Source organism: Hylobates moloch, unplaced genomic scaffold, assembly GCF_009828535.3.
Source record: "Hylobates moloch isolate HMO894 unplaced genomic scaffold, HMol_V3 SCAFFOLD_13, whole genome shotgun sequence".
In the NCBI taxonomy this organism is placed as follows: domain Eukaryota; kingdom Metazoa; phylum Chordata; class Mammalia; order Primates; family Hylobatidae; genus Hylobates; species Hylobates moloch.
This window is the reverse complement of record NW_026652288.1, coordinates 20,406,561-20,433,799: the sequence shown is the minus strand read 5'-3', so window position 1 is coordinate 20,433,799 and position 27,239 is coordinate 20,406,561. Positions and strand designations below refer to the sequence as shown.

The window sequence follows — 27,239 nt, the reverse complement described above, 5'->3', positions numbered from 1 at the left end:
TGTGTGTGTGTATATATATATAGTATGTGTGGATATGTATGTATATGTATATATACATTATATATACACATATTCATACACACACACACACACACACACACACAGAATTTGGGAGAAGAGAAGAGTAATATGAGGAAATAAGAAACCATAGGGAGTTCATTGTCCCTCTTACTCTTCTATGGGGTGAATGCAAGGGCAAGCCAGAACCTCTGCACTTTCTCACCAGGTGACGGTAGGGGAACCTGTCTCATGGTAATGCACAGAGCTAAAAGAGAATTACAGCAGAGGGAATTTGTGGAAGTTATGGTTTTGACTCAAACCCCTCTATAGTCTTTCATTTTTCCAAGGATATGTCTCCTCCTTTCTAAGTACTTTTGTGGTTTGTTTTACTTGTCTTGCAATCGTATAATCCAGCATCACTGAATAGTCTTATAGTTTCCCAGATGTCCTTATGGCATTTCCTTCTAGGTATATTGAAATTTGCCCTTTTTTGTTCTTAAATTTTGTCTTTGGCTCAAGGTTTTACATTTTACTGACTCATCATACTACTTTTCTCCCCTTATTTAGAAATGGACTCAGAACTCAAGGAAGAAATTCCTGTGCATGAGGAATTCATTTTGTGTGGTGGAGCCAAAACCCAGGTTCTAAAATGTGGGCCCTGGACAGACCTCTTTAATGATCAAAGTGTCAAAAGGCCTAAGCTGCTTATTTTCATTATTCCTGGTGAGTATAAAAGTCTGGATGAGGAGACTTTTTATAGATACTCATAACTATGTCTGATTTTAAAGTAGAGAGAATTTGGTAAATATAGAAAACCTTGGTGAAGGAATTAAAATTGCTTGACCCATAGTTAACAACCACCCTTAATATTTTGATGGCTGGATTTTGTGTTTTTCTTCTATGTATTTACATTATGTTGTCTGTTGTGTGTGTGTGTGTTTGTGTCACAGTTGGAAGTATATACTATATATGCAGTTTCGTAATGTGGTTTTTAAAGCATTTCTTAATATTTAAAACTTCATCAATATTTTTGCCAGTTTTCTAAACTTTTTCTGCCTCATTTCAACATGATTATATGTTTATTATAGAATATTTGGCTGGGCGCGATGGCTCACGCCTGTAATCCCAGCACTTTGGGAGGCTGAGGTGGGTGGATCACAAGGTCAGGAGATCAAGACCATCCTGGCTAACATGATGAAACCCCATCTCTACTAAAAAACGAAAAATTAGCTGGGTGTGGTGGCACATGCCTGTAGTCCCAGCTACTCGGGAGGCTGAGGCAGGAGAATTGATTGAACCTGGGAGGCAGAGGTTACAGTGCGCCCAGATCACGCCACCGTACTCCAGCCTGGGGGGCAGAGCGAGACTCCGTCTCAAAAAAATATTTAAAAAATTAAAAATTAGAATATTTATTCTGATATTTGGCAGCTGAGTCACTTGTAACTTCTGCTAGATCATTGTCAATAGAATTAGGAACAGATGCTTGAGGGATTGCAGGTATTCGAAATGCATTTTAAATTGTGAGTTTGAACATACATGTTTATTCTTATTCTGTGAATTGCCAGTTTGAAACTCTTGCCCATTTTTCAATTGTGTTTTCAATGTTTTCCTTATGATTTTCAGTTGATTCTTACACAACTGTAAAATTGTGTTATATCTGTCATACGTGACAAGAATCTTTCCTGGTTTGTCTTTTGACATCATTTACAATGTTTATTTGGTTGTATAGAAAGTGTCATTGTTATGTGGCCAAAATGCTAACTCTCTTCCTTTAAGACTTCAGGGTTTTATGAGTTTCTTAGAGAGGGCTTTCCTACTCCAAGATTATAAAACAATACTGCCATGTCTTCTAGTATTTTTACCATTTCATTTGTGATCTTTAAGTTGATGCATCTAGATTTTAAGGGCAGGCACTGAGGAAGGGATCTACTTTTCTTCTCCCTCTCCTTTGGATAGCTTATTACATGGTCCACAACCATTTATTGTATAATCTGCCTTTTTCCTACTGGCTTGCAATGCTAACTATATCGTAAAGTAGATTATCCTGTGGCCGGGAGTCTCTTTCCGTGTTTTTCGCCTCTTCATGTGTTCTTCATATTTTTTAATAAATGCAGTTTTATGATACTTTTACATATTTTTTGGAACTTGTTCATTTTTATTCTTTTCCGGAATATTCTTTAGCTTCTTTTCTTTTGGCTGCAGAATATATGTTTTGGCTTCATTAGGAGGAAAAAAAAAGCTTAAATGATCTTTAAAGTCAACTTTCCTAAAATTGATCTCATAAAGGCAGAGAGTAGAATGATAGATACTAGAGGCTGGGAAGGGTGCAGGGCTGGGAGGAGGGATGAAGAGGGAGGTAAACAAATACAAACATGCAAGTTAGATGAAAGGTGTAAGTTCTATTGTTGGAACTTATTTATACCAACAGAATTGGCATAGTCAGCAGAGTAGACTGACTATAGTTAGTAGTGTATTGTATTGGTATAAAGTAGCTAGAAGAGAGGCTTGGGATTTTTCTCAACACATAGAAATAATAAATACTCAAAGTGAATGTACTAAAACACCCTGACATGATCATTACACGTTCTATACAGGTAACGAAATATCACATGTACCCCATGAATATCAATATCTTTAAAAAATAAATAATAACCAAAAAATCAGCTTTTCTAGTTCTAACAGATGTTCTCAGAGGCAACCACTTTTAACACTGGCATATTCCTGTGATATTTACTCCACATTCTTTTTTTTTTTTTTTTTTTAGACAGAGTCTCACTCTCTTTCCCAGACTGGAGTGCAGTGGTACAATCTCAGCTCACTGCAACCCTCCACCTCCTGGGTTCAAGAGATTCTCCTGTATCAGCCTCATGAGTAGCTGGGATTACAGGTGTCTGCCGCCATGCCTGGCTAATTTTTGTAGTTTTAGTAGAGACAGGGCTTCACCATGTTGGCCAGGCATGTGTCGAACTCCTGGCCTCAAGTGATCTGCCCGCCCCAGCCTCCCAAAGTGCTGGGATTATAGGCCTGAGCCACCATGCCTGGCCTTTACTCATTCCTAAATGAAATACTTATATTTCTTCTTCTTGAGTTGTCTTTTGTTTTGTTTTGAGATGGAGTCTCTCTCTGTCGCTTAGGTTGGAGTACAGTGGTGTGATCTCGGCTCACTGCAACCTCCGCCTCCCAGGTTCAAGCAATTCTCCTGAGTTTTTAATATTAGATATTATCTATTGTCTTCCTCCATGAAAGAAAAAGATTAGCTTTCTTATACTTTCCCTTCTCCATGCACAATCGTATACCCCTCCTTCTCCATCTATATTCCTAGTATGGGAATATTTCAGTTTTTTGTTAGGTCAATATTCAGTGCTTTTATTATTATGACTATATATTATATTATGTTATGTATATATTATATTATATTATATTATATTATATTATATTATATTATATTATATTATATTATATTATACATAGCTAAGCCTATAGGGAATTACGCATGCATTTCCTTTCTTATATATTTTTGTTTGTTTTCCCTGGGTTAATGATGTTCTGTTATTTTTTTGCTTAGTTTTTTGTGCTTTAATCACTTATTTATCCTAGAACTATTCTCTAGAAGTGAAAAGAATCCTTTCAATGCATTTGAGTCATCAGTCAGTTTTCAGAATGCTCTGTCCTTTGGCTCCAGTCTGGACTGATTGCTCCCCGGGCCTGCTGCATAGTTGCCATCCTGGGGACTTCTGTCACTTTCTCCTGGTTTGGATCCCCTGTTTCTCAGATCCCACATTTTTATCTTAGTTTATTCTCTTGTTTTTGGTAGAGCATATCTTCTAGTAGCTTCCATAGAAGAGGTACAAGAGAACTAACACAGCATGCTGGAAAGTGTGTTACTTTCCAGTATGGTACTTCCATTCTCAGCTGGACTAAGATTCCTGATCCAGAATTTCTCTTTGTTTTAACCACTAATGGGAATAAACTATTCTTCAGCCAGGATGTAACAGTCTTTCTGGAAGTCAGTCCATTCAGCATCTATTAACATAAAAATACATGTACTTTTCCAGTAGTGAAGGAGAGTTTGAAATTATAGGCATGGCAAGTGCTGTTTGATGGAGCAGAGATTTGGAATAGCATATAGCATAGGATAGAGAAAATAAGTAGAAACATTATCTTGAACTGGAGAAGGGATATCCTTTTAAGGCTAGAAAGAAGGAGGTGAAATTGGTTACTAAAATGGAAAAGTATAAAGGCGTATCAGAGGGAAGTGAAGTCTCCTGCTTCCTGACCGCTGTTTTCTCTGTTAAGAGTTGAGATCATGTTTTGGATACTAATCATTTCCAGCTCATGAAAAGATCTAGGCCTGTGGTTCTTAAAGTTGGTGTCAAGATCAGAAATATTGCTTGAGAACTTTAAAAATGCAATTCCTGGGCTCTATCCCTGACCTTCTGAACCAGAAAGTCTGGGGGTTGGGCAATCAGTGTTTTAACAAGCCCTGCAGGAAACTGTGATACGCATATCTGATCCAGGATGTAGTCATGGGAATGAATTGCTTAAGTTTAATGTAGGTGAAGTTCTTTGGATTTCATCATAATAATGAATTATGGGACAAAGTTTTTGGCTCAGTCAGTCCAACTGGATTTTGAAATGTCCTGACATGACATGTGAAACTGTCATTTAAGGGTCAAGGCTTTCAGAGAATGTGTGACTAAAAAGTTGATAGATGGAAATAGATGGCTTGAGTCTTAAAGAAGAAGAGGTTGTTCTAATAGTGAGGTGAAATAGTAAGTGGGACAGACAATCCACCCACTTCCCCACCTTGAGATAGTATTTATTCCCTCACTCTTTTATCCCAGGTGCTAGGAATACTGTGTTGCATTAAGTCTTTGCTCTCATTGAGTTATATGTGGTGTTAGAGAAGAGTGACTGAGGCCTCTGCTGAAGAGGATTGAAAGGAAGAGAGCCCATTACAGGGGAGAGCCAGATTTCAGATATGGTGAGGAGATAAAGGGAGTATTCAGTGAAGACACTGAGAGTGGAGGGAAGCATAAAACATTTGTAGTTTGATAGTCTCATTGTTTATAGTGCTTTGACATTTTCAGATCATATTTCATTTCCTAGTGTTCTTTTATGTTTGCCCTGCTCATTAGTTTGTGGGATTTAGAATTGTATTTTCTTTTTCTTTTTTTTTTTTTTTTTTTTTTGTTTGTGTGTGTGTGTGTGTGTGTGTGGCAGGTTTCGGGGGAGCTAATCTATTTACACTGTGGGAATAATCAGGATAACAGTATTTCAAGGATTGTGAAGCCACTATGGACACCATGTTATGTCCATCTCTGATAGATTGACATAACATTTCATTTTAAATCACATTGCTTTTGCAGCTAGCAAAATTAATTCTTCACTTCTAATTTAGTAATGATAATGGTGAGTTTTCTTTTCTTTTTTGTAGTCTCTTCTTTAATGGATGCAATATCATTTTCTTTTCTTTTTTTTTTTTTTTTGCATTTGTAAGAATTTTTACTGTGTTCCTTTTTTGATCAGAATCCACAGATTGAAGAACTTTTAATTTAGTTTCACTTTTTCCAATGAACCTCAGATCTTGGATTTCTGTAAAGTAACATTGTCCTTGGACTTTCTTTAAGTAGTGAAATGAACAAAGGGAATCAGATTGAGAACTCACCATAGAGTACACAGAATCGTAATTCTTAGGAGGTCATATGGAGATAACAGAATCATGTGAAGTATCGAGTGCTGTGAGCACAGTGGTTGGAGATCTAGCAGATAAGGCTCCATGAATGAGTCCAATAGGTCTGTCTACATGGCAACCTATTATATAGATACTGTGCCATATTAACTTGATATGTGCCAGTTTTCATTCCTCTCCCTACAAAATGAACTGGAAGGTATAAGTCTATACTTGCAGTGTTGTATAGTCGGAGTTTATTAGCAGTCAGGGCCTAGAGATTATCACTACAACTTCTGTCATACATTGCATGGGTGTTTGACTGATTTGACTGTTATGAGCATGTTCAGTTGTGTGTTTATAACACATTTTGATGTAAACTTTTGATTAAATATTTTACTTGCATGTCTGCATTGGAATGTTTTCCAACATCCTTACACCTGGACCTCCCCCGTACCCCTCCGTGTGTGTGTTTTGTTTAGTTGCATAAGCATAGGCCTTTTAATTTTCTTTGTGGTTTCTTAAAAAGGAGGTTTAAGTGGTGAAGTATGAAGTACTGTATGCAATGGTATTTAAGCATTTTGCATTGCATTTTCCACTTCTGTCTCTGTTATAAGTTAGACCTTTATGTTACTTGCTATGCATTCAGTTTGAAAGGATTTATTGTATGTGAGTGCCATGCACCCAATCTAGTGCTGCTTGGTGCCACTGGATACAGAGAACTATAGCAAGTGATGGCTACTTTTAAAGAAGTTAAACTTTTAAGTTTGGTACATTATACATGCTACAATATTAAGTATATTTCTGACAGGATAAAAATTCCATTTTTTTCTGCATCTGTTGAGGATTGTATGGTTTTTTTTTACGGTTGGTTGATGTGGTGGATGATGTTAATTTTTGAATGTTAAACCAATCCAGCATTCCTGTGATAAATCCCACTTGGTCATGATGTATTATGCTTTTAACATTTTGATGGACTCAGTTTGCTAAAATTTTGTTTAGAATTTTTCCATCTTTGTTCACAAGGTATAGTGGTCTGTAGTTTTCTTTTGTCTTTTTCTTTTTGCAATGTCTTTATGTGGTTTTGGTATGAGGGTGATGCTGGCCTCATAGAATGAGTTAGAATATATTTCTTTCTTGATATGGTTTGGCTGTGTCCCCACCCAAATCTCTTCTTGAATTGTAACTCCCACAGTTTCCACGTGTTGTGGGAGGGGCTCAGTGGGAGGTAATTGAATCATGGGGGCAGGTCTTTCTCATGCTGTTCTTGTGATAGTGAATAAGTCTTATGAGATCTGATGGTTTTATAAAGAGGAGTTCCCCTGCACACACTTTCTTTCTTTTTGCCTGCTGCCATCCATGTAAGACGTGACTTGCTACTCCTTGCCTTCCACCATGATTGTGAGGCGTCCTCAGCCATGTGGAACTGTGAGTCCGTGAAACCTCTTTTTTGTGTGTGAGTTGCCCAGTTTCGGGTATGTCTCTATCAGCAGCATGAAAACAGACTAATACATTTCTCTTCTATTTTCTGAAAGAGTTTTTATACATTGGGCATTTTTCTTCCTTTAAATGTTTGATAAAATTCACCAGCGAAGCTGTGTAGGCCTGGATTTTCTTTGTGGGAAGATTTTTAACTTAAATTCCAATTAATCCAATCAATTTAGGGCTTTTTAGATTATCTGTTTCTTCTTGAGTGAACTTTGATAGTTTCTGTCTTTCTAGAAGTTTGTCTATTTTATCTAAGTTGCTAAATGTATTGCTATGAAAATTTTCGTATTTTTCCTAATTACTCTTCTAAGATAGAAAATTTTTTTTAATTTAAATCTGATTATGCCTTAACCCTGCTCAATCTCTTTTAATGTTACTTAGATTAAAAGCCAAATTACTTATCATGGCCCAAAAGGTATTATATGATTGTATTTCTCTTCCTCTTCAACCTGATCTCATACAAGATTTGATATCTCTCATTATGCTTTAGCCACACTGATAGATTAGATGCAAAGGGAGGAACCAAGGATTATGGACTGTCTTCCATTTCTTCAAGAGCTAAGATCTTTATTTCTCGAGGGCCTTTGAATTAGCTCTTCAAGAGCTAAGATCTTTATTTCTTGAGGGCCTTCTCCCTCCTTAGTATTTATTCTCTTCCCTCAAATTTTCACAAGGCTTATTTCTTGCCATTTTGGGGTCTTAGCTAAATGTCACCTCCTCAGACCTTTTTCTCACTCTATTCTCTTCCCTTCTCTATCACATGTGACCCTATTTATTCCTTTTATAGGAGTTCTCACACTCTTTATCTCACCTATTTAGTTATGTGTTGTATATTCTCCCACTAGTACATAAATTCCAAAAAGGCCCTCATCTGTCTTTTGCCTGACATAGTGACTTTCATACCGTAAGTGCTCAATAAATAATTGAGGGCTAAAAGAAGCTGTAATTCTGAATAGAATGAATGAACATAAGTAATTGGCATCATCATTTACTTGATGATGATAAAATTGTGGATCAGAAAGCTTAAGAACTCAGACTTAATCCCAGAGATAGGGAGAAAACTTTGTTTTATTTATTTATTTATTCTTCTTCATTTAAAAAAAATACGTTAAGTTCTGGGATACATGTGCGGAATGTGCAGGTTTGTTACATAGGTATACATGTGCCATGGTGGTTTGCTGCACCTGTCAACCCATCATCTAGGTTTTAATGCCCGCGTGCATTAAGTATCCATTATCTAGTACTCACTGTTTTTCATATATCCTGTCATTGTAACTTACGTCTAAATCATGGGGTTATCTTTGGTGTCTCCTTAATGTTACACCAGTTTTTAATTGTTATAATAGCTGTAGTATTAATAGCTGCCATTTATTCAGCCCCTACCATGTGCCAGGTTTTGTGCAAGTGGCTATCCATTTGTTATTTCTAATGAAAATGCCAACTACTTTATAGAGATATTGTAAGACTAACTAAAACAAGGAAGGCAGAAGATCCTACACCGGATTACTGATGTTTTTTAAAAATTCAGTATTATGATTTTCTTTTGCATATACTTTCAGTCATCAAATATTTATTTAGCACTTACCATATATGTGATGTTGGCTAAGTTATTTAACCTCTCTGTACTCAGTTTCCTCATCCATAAAATGGAAGTAATGATAGTGCTACCTCATATGATAATTAAATAATATATGTAAAGCACCTAAACACTGCCTGGCATGTAGTAAGTTATGGTACCTAAAAATATTAGCTATTATTATTTTCTAGCCATATGAAGAAATCTATGAGCAACGTAAGACATGTGACTATGGGGTATAACATATTCCTAGAAGGTTATACTCAGTAATATAAAAATATAAAATTTTTGTAAAGTAATATATTAATGAGATGAAATTTTAGTCACAATCCCAAAGAGATTTTTAAGAATTGAAACTAGTGAAAATAACTCTAAAGTTTATGAGACCAGCCTAGAAAATTTAGAAAAAGAAAAATAAAGGGAAGGGATTTGCCCCACTGGTTAACATTTAAAAAAAAAATGTAGTAATTAAGACAGTATGGTCCTGGCAGAGGAGAAAAGGAAAAATAAACTGAATTATTTGGTATCGCAATTAGCAAGTGAATGTAAAAAGCTAGTATTGGGTCTGAAGATATTTCAAATCAATGCAGAAAGAATGGATTATATAATAAATGGTCTTGGAACAATTGGCCAGTCACTTGGATTGCTACTTAGTATTTTATACTAAAAAATATTCTAAACTTACTGAAGACTTAAATGCATAAAACATGAAACAGTGCCACCCACAGCTTCCATAGATGTTAATGGCCCCTGTGCTGGTATGCCCTTCCTCCCTTCTTTCTTCCTTAGCTGTACAGTGGCCAGTAAACTGACCAAAGAATATATTTCTGCATTTGAGGAAGTTTTCATCCTATTTGACAAAGAAGCCAAAAGCACCATCACAAAAAGGAATTTGGAACTTGGGTCACTAGGTCAGAATGCAACAGAAGCAAAATAATATGGATGCTACAGCCGTTGTATATTACCATTATAGCTAGACGTTGTTGTACAAGTTTGAATACCTAACATTTATATAATACTTTCTATGTTTCAGGCAGTGTTACAGTGCTTTACATATATTGATTCACTTAGTCTTCAAATGAGGTAGTACCATTATTACACATTTTGTGGATGAGGAAACCAAGGCACAGGGAGGTTAAATAGCTTGGCCAAAGCTCACACAGTTGGTTAGTGGCAAAGCCAAGATTCCAACCCAGGTAGTCTGGCTCCAGAGTCTATGCTCTTAACCACTTTGCTACATTGCTTATCTAGCAAACTGAAAGATACAAAAATGGAGTAGAAATCAGTGAAATTTGACAAGGATGACAATGGTTATTTACATCAGGCTCCAGAACCATGTCATGTAATTGCAGAGACCAGAAAACCTAACAACATGAAGAAATAGATAAACTGATCAGAGAAATAGATATTGATGGAAATGGACTAGTAGCTGTGAAGACTTTATATATATGATGATTACAAGATGAAAATCCCATTTCGTTGTAATTTCCCCCTACAGATCTATCAGATTGAATGTTTTTAAAAAGATCATTTATTTATTCTGTTTCTTTATAGCAAACTCATGTCAAAAATAACTTCTGTACACACATAAGAAAAATCTACGTGTACTTGTAGACGTTTGTTTCCCCAAAAGATCAAGCAGTACACCTGTTTACAATTATAAGTGCGAGTGATAAGTGACAAGGAAACAGTAGACTCCTTAAAGCTCTCCCTGTGCATGCTTCTTACACTATTTTGGCTGTCTTGTTTTTCTGGTTTTCATGCGCCTTGGTAACTGAGCATGACCAAATCTTGAAGTGCCTTATATGCAGTATTACTGATTTTAGACTTTTTCCAGATGACTTTATCTGGAAGACACTGAAGGGTGTTTAAATAGGGTACTGCTGTGATTTTAATGGATGTTTGAAGATAATCTCTCTTGGGTACTCTGAAGAATTCAGAGGAAAGTGTGAAAAGAAACAGACCCATCTTTTCTAGCCTGCATGTCATCTTATGCCTGTTTATTACTTTGATTAATCTAAGGTCTGTGTTTCTTTTCTTAGGTAACCCAGGTTTTTCTGCCTTTTATGTGCCATTTGCAAAGGCTTTATACTCTTTGACAAACAGACGCTTTCCAGTTTGGACTATCAGTCATGCTGGGCATGCGTTGGCTCCCAAAGACAAGAAGATTCTTACAACATCAGAGGGTATGTCCTTGTTAATATCTACTTTCCTTTACAGTGAGTGGAGGGTCATGTTTCTAGCAAGCCTGCTAAGGTTAAGAGTTACACCAGTGGAAACTTCTGCTTGTGGCATTAGGCCCATGGTGCCGTATTTCGGTAAACTTAGAATTTTTAGAGACATTTTAACTCTTCAGGTAGTTTTCTGTAAGAATATGGGTAGATAAAACAATCTATGACTTGCCTTCTTTGTTTACCAATTAGTAATCAACTGTGTGTTTTTTGATCATGTATTATTTTTCCAGGGTTGTTCTAGCAGGAATGATAGGGAAAAAGCAGTCCCCAACCATTTTGGCGCCTGGGAACCAGTTTTGTGGAAAACAATTTTTCCACAGACTGGGGAGGGGTGGATGGTTTTGGGATGAAACTGTTCCACCTCAGATTATCAGGTGTGCAACCTAGATCTTGCATGCACAGTTCACAATAGGGTACTCCTATGAGAATTTAATGCTGCCGCTGATCTGACAGGAGGCAGAGCTCAGGCAGTAATGCTTACTCATCCATCGCACACCTTCATCTGTGTGGCCGGGTTCCTGACAGGCCACAGACAGGGGTTGGGAACCCCTTTTATAAACCGTGTTCTTTACTTTAAAGAAGGTTTTTCTCTCATATTTAGAGAATAACTAAGTGATAAACTGTGGCCTGCTAATCATATAGACACCTAACGGGTAAACAAAGGAGAAAACACAGTTTGGGTTAGGAGAGACTTTGTGGAGTAGGCGTGTGTCTTAGTCAGTTTGGGCTGCTATAGCAAAATACCTAGACTAAGTAGCTTTTAAAAATGGAAATTGATTTCTCATAGTTTCTTGAGACTGGACGTCCAGTCCAGTCTGCACTGGCAGATTCGATGTCTGACGAAAACCTACTTCCTGATTCACAGATGGCATTCTTGCTGTCCTCTCATGGTGGACAGAGGAGGCAAGCTCTCTTGGGACTCTAGTGGGCTCTATCCTCATGACCACATCTAATCCTAATTACTTCCCAAAGACTCCCCTCCACCTCTTAATAGCATTTGGGCATAGGGTTTCACCTATGGATTTGGGGGCCATATAAGCATTCAGACCATTACAATTGGTTTTGACAATTGAATAAGATTTGGATTTAGGGCATGGAGGTGGGTGCAGAGGTACAACAGATAGAAGGAGTAGCACAGAAGGGAACAAGATTTAGTAGGGATGTTACTGCTAAGCAGGGCCAGTTTGAGAGGGACTTTGAGAGCTGGAGAAAGAGCCAGGACTCCATGCTGGAAGGCTTCTAAATGGAAGAAGTAATACCATGGAGATGCAAACTACCTCCTTTAAATCTGTGAGAATTCTAGCATGTTCACTGTTCCAAAAAATAAAAAATGAGAGAAAAAATAACAAATATAAGTTTATAAAACATAAACATAACTTTATAAAAGTACAGCGTATCCAAGAATTGAGGGACAATTTCAAAAGGTGTAACATGTGGAATGCTCTATAGGCATTCCATTCAAGAGCGTTTTGTCCTAGGGAGTTTCCTTTAGTTAATTTGAGGTGAGATCAAGGTGGCTGTGACTTCATTGCCCAGTTTGCTTCTGGTTCTTGTATGTCTCTCTGGTGGTATGAGCATCTTTTTGTGCTTATTGAGCTTCTCAGTTTTAAAGATATTTTACAATAAAGTTACATTTTACATCTATAGTCTTCATTACTATATATGCATGATTCTTTTAGACATTGATATACAAGGTTGAACATACAAAAGCCTGTACTCTTTGAAGGCTAGTTTTGATTATATTTATTTTTAATTGTATTCTCTGACCTCAGCCTATGATCCTCATATCAGATACAATTTTTTGTTTCTATTTTAAAATTTGAATATGGTGGCAATAAATATGGTTGCATATGTGAACTCTTCTGAATACTTTCTGAAAAACATTAGTTTACTAATCTGTTATTTGTGTAAATGTTGCATGTCAGATAAACAGTATCAATTTATCTAGTTTTATCTAATTGTTAACCTTGTGTTTTGCAGCTGACTGTTTAGCTGCAGGGAGTATGTTGTGTAATTTTCTATTTATTTTCTAAATGGATTACCTTCCTTTATTGTATTTTTATATTAAAAAGTTATATGTGCTTATTAAACAATTTAGTATGGAAAACTGAATAAGAAAATAAAAAATCAGTGTCCTAGAAGTTAAAGGTTGAAAAGAAATACTAAAACTTCATAATGTTTTAATTATGCTTAAACATTTTCAACCTAAAGCCTAACGTTAGCACCTTGGCACTAAGAGATGAGATTTTTCAATGAATAATACTTTGTGTAATAGCTCAGATATTTTCTAGGCTGAAGTAAGCATCTAGGAATAGCAGCACCAGGGACTATATTTTTAGTGCTTTTTCCCCATGACAATATCGTGATGAAGTGTGTATCTTAAATGTTAGTAAAATAGTTACATTTAGATTTTCAGGGTATTTTTTTTCAACATCTATTTGCTTATTACCTGTTCAAAACTTGTATTTGGCGTATGTTATACGTTAAGAAAATATTTAGCATAGAATGTTTTTTTTAAATAAATAGTGGACTTCCAGTTTCAGCTCTGACATGTAGAACTTGGAATTTGTCACTTCTCTCCTCACAATAAGAAAAAAGCTGAGGCGGAGTATGGTGTCTCATGCCTGTAATCCCAGCACTTTGGGAGGCCAAGGCAGGCGGATCACGTGAGGCCAGGAATTTGAGACTAGCTTGGCCAACATGGCAAAACTGCATCTCTACTAAAAGTACAAAAATTAGCCAGGCATGGTGGTGTTTGCCTGTAATCCCAACTACTCAGGAGACTGAGACATGAGAATTGCTTGAATCTGGGAGGCAGAGGTTGCAGTGAGCCGAGATTGTGCCACTGCACTCCAGCCTAGGTGACAGAGTGAGACTCTGTCTCAAAAAAGAAAGAAAAAAAGAAAAGAAAAAAGTTGAACAAAACTAAAAATTATTTTTCTTAGACCTTTCAGAGAATTGAGGTCACAGGACAAATTGTCACCTAAAATCTAGAGAGACAAGGAAATACAATGAAGATCAGCTTATCTGAAGCAGAAGACAATAGTGCCATTTATGTAGAATACATAAATGGTGATTTTGATGAATTGCTGGGGGTAAAGTACAGACTATTTTAAGAGTAACAAACTTCTGCAAGCCTATTCTTGGGGGACTTCTTCACTTTCATAGGTATTACTTCTAGGAACCTCATCAGATTCTTTTGTGAAAATTTGAGAAATGTCCCCTATGGTTTTTTGTTAGGAGTGGAAGAGAAGTAAGCATTTTGCAGTATGCCCAGAATATTCTCAATAACATGGCTTACTTTCCAAGGGAAAAAGAGTTCCAGAGCTTTATCCAACCTGGGGGAAGGGCAGTTAGCCAACTCCGTCTTCCCCTAGCCTTCCTGTCTCACATGCTGGAGGAGAAAAAAAGATGACAAAAACTTTTGAAGATCACAGCACAGGCATTCAGGCCCACTGAAAGACTGAGGTTTAATCATTACATTATAGGATGCTTCCCTCCTCATTTTACCACCATGTCTACAGGCCTCTACTTAATAATAGTTCATTATAACTATAGGAGCTACAAGACACAAACTCTATTTAAGAAGGAGTTCTTAGGGAAAACCAAAGGCAATGGAGGAAAAAAAAACAAGAACATTAGAAGAAACTGAAGTTTCTGATACCTGTAGCTACAAAAAACATTAAGCATAGCCCTGGCCAGGCGTGGTGGCTCATGCCTGTAATCCCAGCACAGATATACAGTTTATTTTTCTTGTTCCAAATTGATCTGGTAGATAGTTGTTTATTCAAAGTAATAAAAGTAACAGTATGTTGGGTAATTACAACATGGATAAATGAAATGAATGTCAATCATGTTATAAGGGATGGAAGAGAGGAATTGGGAATACTCAGTTGTAACATACCTGGACTAAAGGTAAAGTGGTATAGTGTTACTTCAGATGAACTTGGTTTTGTTTGTTTGTTTGTTTTGAGGCAGGGTCTCACTCTCTCGCCCAGGCTGGAGTACATTGGTACAATCTTGACCCACTGCAGCCTCAACCCGCCAGGCTCAGGTGATCCTCCCACCTCAGCCTCCCAAGTAGCTGGGACTACAGACGCATGCCACTACACCTGGCTAATTTTTGGATTTTTAGTAGATGCAGGGTTTCACCATATTGCCCAGGCTGGTCTTGGAACTCCTGGGCTCAAGCGATCTGCCCTCCTCAGCTTCCCAAAGTGCTGGGATTACAGGCATGAGCCACTGTGCCCAGCCAAAAAAAAATTTTTTTAGTAAGTATAATTATTATGAGAAGAAGAGAGAATGTTAGATCATTTAAAATGCTCAATTAAAGCTAGGAATAGAGAGTAGGATTTTAAAAAGAAAGAACAAGTATAACAAAGAAGAAACATTTATAAATATGATAGCTATTAATTCAACTATGTCAGTAATCACTTTATTTATTTATTTAGAGACACAGTCTCACTCTGTCACCCAGGCTGGAGTGCAGTGGTGCCATCGAGACTAACTGTAGCCTGAAACTCCCAGGCTTAAGTGATCATCCCACCTCAGCCTCCTGAGTAGCTGAGACCACAAGTGTGTGCCAGCATGCCTGGCTAATTTTTGTATTTTTTTATAGGGACAGGGTTTTGTCATGTTGCCTGGGCTGGTCTTGAACTCCTGGGCTCAAGTGATCTACCTGCCCTGGCCTCCTGAAGTGCTAGGATTACAGGTATGAGCCACCATGCCCAGCCTCAGTAATCACTTTAAATGTGAATGGTCTAAATATACCAATTAAAATACACAGATTGTTGGAGTGGTAGGGGGAGATCCAACTATATGTTGTCTACAAGAAACCACTTTAGGACCAGGCACAGTTATACACGCCCATAATTCCAGCACTTTGGGAGGACGAGGTCAACAGATTGCTTGAGCCCAGGAGTTTGAGACCAGCCTGGGCAACATGGTGAAACTCCATCTCTACAGAAAAATACAAAAATTAGTCAGGCGTGCTGGCCTGCACCTGTGGTTCAGCCTACTCAGGAGGCTGAGGTGGGCAGATCACTTGAACTTGGGAGGTTGAGGCTGCAGTGAGCCGAGATCATGCCACTGCACTCCAGTCTGGGTGACAGAGTGAGACCTTGTCTTTAAAACAAACAAACATTTTAAAACAAACAAACAAAAACTTTAAATATAAAGACACAGATATGTCGCAAGTAAAGGGATATACAGAGATATACCATGGTAGCACTAGTCAAAAGAAAGCTGGAGTAGCTATTTTAATTTTAGACAAAGCAGGCTTCAGAAAAAGGAAAATGTCAGGGATAAAGAGGAGCATTACATAATAATAGCACCAGTTCTTCAAGGAAACATAACAATCCTTAACAAATATGTACCTAACAACAAAGGTCAGAATGCAGGAGGCAAAACTGATAGACTGCACTATTCTAAGTGGAAACATCAGCAATCCCTTTTCTGTAATTAATAGATCCAGCAAACAGAAAGGCAGTAAAGATATAGTTGAACTGAATTGCACCTTCAGTCAACTTTATTTAATTGACATTTATAGACTACTTCATCTAACAACATACTCTTCTCAAGCACACATGGAGCATTCACCAAGATAGACTACATTCTGGGCCATAAAACATACCTTAACAAACTTAAAAGAGTATAAATTATACAAGGTATGCTCTTAGACTACAGTGGAATTAAACTAGAAATCAACAACAGAAACATAGCTATGAAATCCCAATATATTTAGAAGTTAAACAACACACTTTTAAATAACACATGGGTCAGTGAAGTCTCAAGAGTAACATAAAAATACTTTGAACAAAATAAAAGTAGAAATACAACTTATAAAAATTTGTATGATATAGCAAAACTAGTGCTTAGAAGGAAATTTATAGCATTGACTGCATATATTAGAAAAGAAGGAAGATCTAAAGTCAGTTACCTAACTTTCTGCCTTTAGGACACTGGAGAAAGAACAATTTAAGCCTAAAGCAAAGAGAAGAAAAGATGATAAAAATGGGAACACAAATCAATGAAGTTGAAAACAAGAAATTATTAGAAAAAAATCAACAAACCAAAAGCTAGTTATTTAAAAGACTAATAAAATTAATAAACCCGTAGTCAGGCTAACCAAGGGGGGAAAAAGAGAAGACACAAATTACAAGTATTCAGAAAGAAAAGAAGATTCATTGCTGCTGATCTCTTAGATAATAAAAGGACAACAAACTTAACTTAGATAATATGGACCAATCTGTTGAAAGATACAACCTCCCAAAACTCACACAAGGAAAAATAGATAATCGGAATAGACTGTATCTGTTAAAGAAATTAAACCACCAAAGCTGAATAAGGACAAAACAAGAAAAGTATAGGTCAGTATCCTTGAGGGACATACATGCAAAAATTCTCAACAGAATACCAGCAAACTGAATTCAACATCACATTAAAAGGATATGGTCATGATCAAGTGAGCTATCTTAAGTCATACTAAAGACAGAAGCGAACATTTGAAGAGACCATGAATGGCAACTTTGAAAGTTGAAAACAGACTCAGAGAATCACCCTTGATCAGGTGTTCTCAAACTTTGGCATGCATCAAAATCACCTGAAGGGTTTATTAAAACACAGGTGGCTACCTCTGAGTTGTTGATTTAGTAGATCTGGGGTGGGACCTGAGAATTTGCATTTCTAACAAGTTCCCAGGTAATATTGGTGCTGCTGGTCCTGGGACCACATTTTCAGAACCACTGCCCTAGATGTTCACCAATAAACACTGATAAGGAAAACCAGTAGAAAATATCATCATGTGTCTGCATTTTTAGGAAAACAGCTTTAATTCTTATTTTAAATTGACATCTTATTATTTATAACTTAACTTTGAATATGTTTATCACTACTTGGCCTGCTTGTGTGCTATTGAGTTAATAACTTAGTAATTGGAGTCTGGGTTCTTTGTTACCTAATGAGAATAGTGCCATCTAGAGGCATTAGCCCAAAGGGCCACCACAGGGCCAAAGGAAGCTGTGGTTTCTGGAGAGGGTGAAAGGGCAACTCATTATCATCAAGGACTGATTGACAACCTACTAGGTTATTAACTGTCATGCTACAAGGGTATACAAAGAGTTAGAATTGCTTGCCAGTCTCCACCTTTTAGGTTTGTGACTTTCTGTATCTGAGTAGCTCAAAAGTTCTGTGAAGGCTAAGTAGGGCTCTGGGCCTTGGACCAGCCCCCCTGTTCAGCTAGAACAGTTCTGCTGTCATCTGTTGTACACATTGGAGGTTATGTTTGCAAATGTATGCTATAGTGGCTTTGGATAGGCAGCACAGATATATTATTTGCTGTCCAAGATTGTCCTAAGGTACTGGTTTTCTGGCATACAAAATAATGGCGTGAAAAATATGTAATCATTGAGAAAAAGGGCATAAGCTATAACCACACATCAAATGTTGAAAGTATGTTTTGCTTCATATTAGCGCATGTTAAAATTATGAACAGTTGGAAATAATATTCTAGTAGACCACATTATCACAATCATAAGTTGAATATAATTGGAAGAACAGATGTTCACCAATGTCAGAAGGGGATGATTCGAGGGGGAAAAAAAAGTGTGAAAAGAAAATTTGAGGAGTTGGGAGTATAAACTGTTTTCTGGATTTGATTTGCTATAGAGTCAGCATACATGATGGGAAATTCATTATCAACTATTTCAAGTCATTGTTTAGAAAGTATGAAATGAAAGCTAGAAATCATGCTGGTTTCGTTTTAGCAGATAAAAACATTACCTAAAAAAGTTACACAATCTTGCAACTAATGATGAATTTGAGTCATGCTTATCCAAAGAAACAATAAACTACTCTCACTGCAGTCCCCCAAATAGGAAGAAAGAGAGAAAATCCAGTGGAGCTTTCTCTCTTGCCAGGACTGGGAGTGGTAGGGCAACAAGGAGGTAAGATGGAATGACTGGATGAGCCCAAGGCAGGAACAACCAATCAATCAACTCTCAGGGCTCACAGTCCCTAGAATTGAAAGCACGTAAATCTGTGGGTCTGAAGAGCAAGAAACCAAAGTGCAGAGCAAGAGAAGAAGTTAGGAATCAAGCAAATTGTTAAGAGTCCCAGGGCAGACAGAAGTAGGGAGAGTGAGCATTGCAGTTAACGTCCATAACACAGACCAGATTGCGCGCTCCTCTCTTGGCAATCTATAGGTATCTTCTCAGTGATCACAGAACCGAGTCCAGACTCCTTGGTGTGAAGTTCAGTTTCCTACTTCATCTATACCCAACTTTCCTTTTTAACCTTATGCTTCACCTTTCTGTATAACCACACATAGCCACAGAACTCATGGCTTTTTCCAAGTAACAGCCATGGAAACATGGCTGTTTCCAAAATAACACTTTACAATAAAAAGTAACACACTTTTTATGCCTTTTTCTTTTATTGTTTGCTAAGTCTATAACATTATGTTCCCCTTGCTGAATCTCTCTCCTGTTTCCTGCTAAGGACTGTTGAAGTCCTTAGCAGATAATTGGTTTTAGTGAAGTGGAAAGCATAATTTGATGACTGTGGTTTTCACCATCTGTTTGGAGAATAATAATTTAAAATTATTTTATAAAACATATGCTTGGGGTTTACAAATTTTGAAATTTGTTTTCTAAATAAGATAGCAGTGTTAAATAGAATAATTATCTCCCATTCCCCTCACTGTGATGCATACTTTAAGAGCTAACAGAGTTGTACCCGTGTTTAGATACAGGGAGCTTACAGAATACTTAGGGAGGGAGCTGGGAATTGATGAGAGTGTACTCTCATTTCAGCCTAGTAACCTCAGGACAGCTGTGAAAGGAAGGCCTTATGGATCGATGAACTAGATAAGCATACAGAATTAGGGACCACAGTTCTCACTGAGCCAATTCGCTGATATTCAGTACAAACCCAGAACATCTCTGGGGGCTTCTGTATTCCATGTGAGAAAGAAATGAATGGTGATTTTCCCTACAAAATAGGTGTAAGATATCTAGGAACAACAGCATGTCAATGCATTCTTTTTTTTTTAATTTATTTTGAGAAATTTTTAAAAACGTAGAAAAATAGTTATATAACAATCAAAGATTCTATTACTCACACTTGACAGTTAACATTGCCATATTTACATATTTTTGTTAGCAAAATAAGTGAAATAAAACAATACAGAAAAAGTTTTGTTTTTTTGTATCCCATCTCTAGTTCTATCATGAATTTAGAGTAAATATTTCATGTCTCTTTTTATATTTGTAGTTATATATATTTATATATATGTATAGCATGGTGAACAACATAAGATTTTTTTGTGTATTTGAAAGAAATTAAGGAGGAAACATTTTAAATTTTATTTCTTCTTAAAAAAAAAAGGAATACATGTGCAGAATGTACAGGTTTGTTACATAGGTATACGTATGCCATGGTGGTTTGCTGCACTTATTGACCTGTCCTCTAAGTTCCCTCCCCTCACCCCCCACCCCCCAACGGCCCTAGTATGTGTTGTTCCCCTCTCTGTGTCCATGTGTTCTCAATGTTCAACTCCCACTTATGGGTGAGAACATGCTTCACAAGGAAACTATATTTTCATCTTGATCAAAGAATTCTTTAAAATATGAAATATTATTCTTAGCCTTTCAATTTTTACATGTAAGTTGTTTAATTAAAGTTATTAAGATACAGCTTTGGAGTAATGACTGGGGGCAGGATGGAAGAGTTCAGTAGCTGAGCAAATTCTGGTGTGAGATGTAGTTACTGTCTGCAGACTCAGTCCTACCAAAGGCATGTGTAGTGCTAATCTCCAGTCTTGTCTGTTCTTTGGTCAGAGATGACCTATAAATACTGTTTGTATGAAAATAAATAGTTGAACTTATATGTTTATATTCAGTATATAGCCATATATATGAATGGCAGTTAAATATATAGTTAAATTTAAACTGTTTTGCTTGGATTCAGATACATAGTTAAATGTATACATTTATAGTAATATACATGTAATAAAGAATATCTTCTAGTTATTTATCTCGGGTAGAGTGGGAAAAGGTACAGTACTTTTTATGAATCAAAGGGCCATTACCCTTCTATTGTGATCCAATAAACTGTGTTCTTTTCTCACGCAAATGCTTGAGATACTTAACTTTGGCATTTAATAATTGTGTTTTTATCTATGTCTGTTTCCTGTTAGTAGATTATGATCTCCTGAAAGGCAAAGGTAGTATATTTTATTTGTGTCTGTACTTTCAATAATACCAAAGGCCAATTAGTCACTGTTTTCTGTCAGAGTAGTCAATTCAGTTCATGTAAAATGAAGAAAATAATAATCATCAGATTTATCTGTGTTCTGAGGCTGTAAGGGAATTTAAAATTGAAAGCAATTTTAATGACTGCTTAATAACTTTAATAACTGGAGCAGCAAATTTGAACGATTAGACAAAAAGTTAATGCGAAGTACTGATATTATTTAATTTCTCTACTAACTATTTCAGAACAAGTTGTGGGTACCTTTTGAAATAAACTCTAGAACCGTTAGGTGAGCTGTGAAGTGATATCTAATAGAGATGGGTCTAAGAAATAGGCTCAGGTTCTAAGAGAAAATTGTCAATATGATATTGGGGCTGAGGTTACAGATTAACAGCATCTCAAGGCAGAAGAATTTTTCTTAGTACAGAACAAAATGGAGTTTCTTATGTCTTCCTCTTTCTACATAGATAAAATAACAGTCTGATCTCTCTTTCTTTCCCCCACAATTTATTGGTAACAATATGGTGGATTAGATTGTCATCCACCAATTTAGAAACAGATTATGTTCCAAATGTGCTTCATTGATTATAACTTGGAGTACATTTTCCTTATAGAAAGAATGATATAAATGATTTCCATATTAGCATTCTTCTGGTTTTGATACAATTGAATGTAATTTTTTCTGCATTTTTTGGAGAGTAAGTTAATAATTACTAGCATTTTCTCAGAATATATGACTATTAAAATAATAGGAATGAAAATATATAATATTTTCATATAAAAGTATATAGTCTTTTAACCTTTCGTTTTCTGCTAGCAAAATAATATCTAGAATTTTATTTACTAGTAAAATGAAAAAAGATAGGCTGAGAGTGGTGGCTTACGCCTGTAATCCCAGCACTTTGGGAGGCCGAGGTGGGTGGATCGCCTGAGGTCAGAAGTTTGAGACCAGCCTGGCTAACATGGTGAAACCTCATCTCTACAAAAATTCACCAGGCCTGGTGGTGCACGCCTGTAATCCCAGCTACTTGGGAGTCATGAGAATTGCTTGAACCCGGGAGGCGGAGGTTGTAGTGAGCTGAGATTGTGCCACTGCATTCCAGCCTGGGCGACAGAGTGAGACTCCATCTCAAAAATAAATAAATAAAAATAAATTTTAAAAGATAGCACATTTAAATTTTCATTCATTGTTCGTTTTTAGAAAGTACTTTCCCCATTAATCTTACCACTTCGGCAAACACTAACAAGTACTGTGTTCTTCTTGAAAATCTACTGAGTAGTTCCCAGAGGTAAAGCCAGATCTACCTCTGAAATATTCTGATTTATAATGTCCTTTAAAGTTTATCTGAAATACAATGTTTTAGGACCTTATTTATGATGTCAGTGAAATTTTAGAATATTTAGCCCATTTTCTTTCTCTTTGCTCTAACCATGTAAATGTTCTTGGTATATATTTGGGGGAGGACTTAAATAACAGGAATTGAAATGATGGCAATCATAGCTTTTATTTATCTGCTTATGCCAGACACTTAAACAACGCCATTGGGGGCTAGCATTATTATCTCTATTTTGTGCATGAGGAAACTGAAGCCTAGGTTAAAGGATTTGCTCAAGTCACACAGTTAGGGAGATGCTAAGCTGAGATTTAAACCCAGATTTATCTCATCTCCAGAGCCTGTTTATCTTTGTACTGCACCTACTGTCCCAACAGAAGGAAAACTTGGATATTTCCAAATGCTGCATATTTTGAAAAAGAACTTGGGATGCAAATATTAACATTATTGTGGTTTTTTCATATCAAAGAATGATATGATCACTTTTGGGTAGAAACTATTCAAACCTAAATATAATATTTCGTGCATAAAAAGGTGGATTTGGAGCCTTTAGAAGTCCTACCAAAGTCAGGTTCCAGATTCTCTCTCTTCCCAGTTCTGTTTCATGCTGAACTTCCTTGTTAAGTGGAGAATGAATTGTAAGCTGACCTGGGAAAAAGAGTGAGAGCATAACATGTTTAACATGGGAGATTAATAGTACTATGGAAATAGGGAAGTAAGCCTCATTGAGTCAAGAAAAAGCTTTTCAATAACTGTATGCTGGACTTTGGGGAGCAGTGATAAGCAAGACCTGAATTGTAAACTAGGAGTGAATTAGGAGTAGTTTGGTGAGATAAATAAACAGGGATGTTGTGGAAACTGAAAAGAGAGCCACTTTACTCCTCACATAATGAATCATAAAAAGGTCTCTCAGAGGAGATAACGGTTGTTTCAAGTTTGTAGGATAAACAGGACTTAGACTAAAAGGGGAGATGAGCACACACACACAAAAAAACCATATACAAACAAAGCAGAAGAGTAGTTTTTCTGAGTTTGGGGTGCCTCTTGAATGAGCCATACCGATTATAATTCCCATCAATGCCTTGCAAGTCATGAGAGCAAGAAATTCAGTGTTCAGTCACTCAAATTTTAGGAAACAGTTGACTGTCTTGTGATATTTTGAAATATTACACCCTGTCATTGGGTTATGTATATGTTCATAGGGAAAACCTATTCAAGTTTTCTACACTCATAGACTATTAGAGTGGCCAGCATCTTCAGAGATCATCTAGTCGGTTCCAGTTTTCATTCAGCCATAACATTTGCTGTGTACTAGTCACAGGACACAGATGAAAAGATGGACGTTGCCTTCAAGGAACTCACAGCCTAGGAGGAAATAAACATACAAACAGACAATGCACAAGCTTGATAAAGTGCTATAATAAAAGAGGTACTGATTAAGCACAGAAGAGAGCTCATTAATTTTTCTTGAGGATTAGCTAGGTAAAGTTTTAATTAGGTCTTGAAGAACCTAGAAAAGCAGTTCATTTGTGACAGGGAGGGAGGATATTTCAGGTCAGGACTGCTGGTTATTTAAAAGGGACAGTTTTTAACATTTCTACCTAAGTTTTTCAGTCTGGATTCTTTAAATAAATAAAGATTATCTAAAATAATTAAGTCATGTCATGGACTTTCTTAGTTGTCTATTAGTAATATAAATTAGCCTAAGCAGCTGGTTCTCAATGTGTGGTACTGGGACCCAGTGCATCAACATCTCCTGGAGACTTGGAAATGCAACTTCTCAGGCCCCAGCCTAGACCTACTGAAACAGAAACCCTGGGGTGTGGAGCCCAGCAATATGTTTTAACAAGCCTTCAAGGGGATTCTGATGTATGCTCAAGTTTGAGAACCACTGGCCTAAGCTAACAGTAATACACAGAATTATTGAAAGTTCATGGACTTTGAGGATTTGGAGACCTGAATTTGAATCTCACCTCTCCCACTTAATAAGTTTGTGACTATTAATCTGTCACCTAATATCTATGAGCATTGGGATTTTCACCTATCAGGTGAAGGTTATAATGTTTCCTTCCCAAAATTGTTGTGAAAATTGGTTAATATAAGGAATGCCTAATATTATCACTGGCACACTGTAGGCTTTTGATAAATGTTAACTGCTTTTCATCATGATTGTTATCTTGATCTTTTTTCAGTGATTACTTTTACTTACTTAATGAAAACATGCTCATATTTTTGCCTTTAGATTCAAACGCTCAAGAAATTAAGGACATTTATGGACTAAATGGACAAATAGAGCACAAACTAGCTTTCCTGAGAACTCATGTGCCAAAGGACTTGAAACTTGTGCTCATTGGCCATTCGATAGGCAGCTATTTCACACTTCAGATGCTGAAGCGAGTCCCTGAGCTCCCGGTAAGTAGGTCTCCAGAGGTAACTGTGGGTGCTGGACTGTGTGCCTGCACAAATTCTCCTCACCCTTCCTATGTTCTTTTGTCTCTTGTTCAGTTGATAAATAGAACAGAGAGAGGGATATTTGCTTTCTGCCTTTATCCTTATCTCCGTATTACGATGGGCTTATGTGAATGTATGTTCATAATGTTTCAGAGAATAATGCTGAGGGAGATAGGAAGTTTCTGAAAGAATGCCTTTGAATCTAGGGTTATCGGAGTTCTTATGTTACACATTACTTGCTGTTTTTTATAAAGAAGTATTTGTCTAGGTAAGACCTAGACAAGAATCTGTCTTTTGTGGGAAGGTATTTTGTAAATATTCTTGCCTTTTTCAGAAGGAAGAAATGTATCATCATCATCATCACTGATAGGCAAACAGCTGTCTTTATGGAACACTACATCTTTATTAACTCATAAGTTCAGATTCTTACCTATTCTGTGTCTTGGCGGCCTTTTTGAGACACATATTCACAAATACTCGCAAATATTTGTTGGATACCACTATGTGCCAGATATTAAGTGAGGTGCTAGAGACGCAAAGACCTATTTAAAGTACCCAGGAAAGCAAGTGAACTATAAGAGATATAAAACAAAACAAAAAAATTGTACTTTCACTAACATATACCATTAAAATAACTCACTGAATGGATGCAATTCACAAGAAAATTCATTTCTTTATTCAACAAACATATATTAAGCTCTTTCCATGTGTCAGATCCTGGGCTATGTTTTGAGGACATCCCAGTGAGTAAGACAGTCTTTGAAGTAGAAGAGCCTGGGGTCTGCTTGAGGAGACAGTCTAACCAATATATGTGATACCTGCTGTCTTGTTTAAGTTCAGGGGGGTGTGGGAGCATGGAGTGCTGGTAAACCTAGTAATCTGAAGCCAAGATAGGACGTGATCGCTTCGTGGCCGCCTTGTGCTAGGTTTTTAACTGTTTCTCACTCCATGGGATAAAATATCTTCAGTGGGGTCTCAGAGCTCACTAAGCACTCACTCCTTTTCTTGCCAGCTTCACCTGCTTACTTCTTATTCATAATTGCCCTTAGGAAATGTACAACTATAGCCTCCCTCGCTGTGGTTTTTAATACTAAATGGAGGTTTTAAATTATTATTGGGTATAAGAAAATGTGTTTTTCATTTCTAAGTGTGAATTCAATAAATTCAAGATTGTACTCTGTTCTCTGTATTATTGTCTACTTAATCAGAATGCAGGCTTTATTTTTGCTTTTAGCATTTTACACAGCTTCTAATCTCTTTTGTGCCTTTGAAGTCTCCTCTAGTACTATGTCATGTGGTTGCCATCTTTATGGTGTCCACCTCTGCCTCTTAATGGTTCTACTTGCACAGCTGTTGTGAGTTCTGGCACTAGAACCAGGACACGTAGGTTCCAATATTTATTGTCATTTTTTTAGTCTGTCTGATCTTAGACAAGTTATTGAGTCTCTACTTCAGTTTTGAGTCTCAATCTCAGTTTCCTCATTTGTAAAATGGGGATAATAATATGCTCTTCAAAGGATTTTTGTGAGGAATTATATAAAGCATCAAGAGTGATATCTGGAACTTTAACGTTCCAAATAAGTATTAGCTATTATTATTATTAGGGAAATAACTCTAGATTCATTGTCTCAGTCATTAGGTTAACTATTGTATTAGGTACCTATTGCTGTGTATCAAATTGCCCGAAAACTTAGCAGTGTAAAACAATACACATTTCTTCACTCGTAGTTTCTGGTCAGAAGTCTGGCCACAGCTTAGCTGGATTCTCTGCTTCAGGGTCTCTCCCCAGATTTTAACCAATATGTCTTCCAGGGCTGCAGTCTTATCTGAAGGCTTTAGTTGAGATGGATCTGCATCCAGGCTCACTCTTGTGGTTTTTGACAGGATCCCATTCCTTGAGAGTTGTTGGACAGAGGGCCTTCATTCAGCAGTGGCAGTTGGGTGGAGGCCACCTTCTTTAACATGTCGGCCTGTCTAGCTTACTTCATTGGAGCACGCCTGAAAGAAGAGCCAAGGAGACAGCCTGCTAGCAGATGAAAGTCACAGGCTGTAACCCAGTTACAAAGTGACATCCCATCACATTTCCTGTATTCTTGTTAGAATCAAGTCACTAGGTCTAGCCCACACTCAAGGGGAGGTAATTACACAAGGGCATGAATACTAGGAGGTGAAGGTCATCGGGAGCTGTGTCAGAGCTGCATACCCCACCATTCTAAAATTAGGATTTCACTTGT

General features: G+C 36.9%; 1 protein-coding gene across 5 annotated transcripts in view; it reads left to right on the top strand.

The window, feature by feature from the left end:
• LDAH (lipid droplet associated hydrolase) overlaps nucleotides 1–27,239 on the top strand; it is a 130,699-nt gene that overhangs the window by 12,199 nt on the left and 91,261 nt on the right. For all 5 annotated transcript variants that reach the window (XR_004251275.2, XR_004251273.2, XR_009209340.1 and 2 more), the window contains exons 2-4: nucleotides 568–723; nucleotides 10,778–10,921; nucleotides 24,797–24,966. Coding sequence is in view for 2 of the 5 variants with exons in the window: in XM_032172343.2 (XP_032028234.1) it covers nucleotides 570–723; nucleotides 10,778–10,921; nucleotides 24,797–24,966 (468 nt within the window). In the remaining 3 variants the exon portion in view is untranslated. The remainder of the gene's footprint in view (nucleotides 1–567; nucleotides 724–10,777; nucleotides 10,922–24,796; nucleotides 24,967–27,239) is intronic.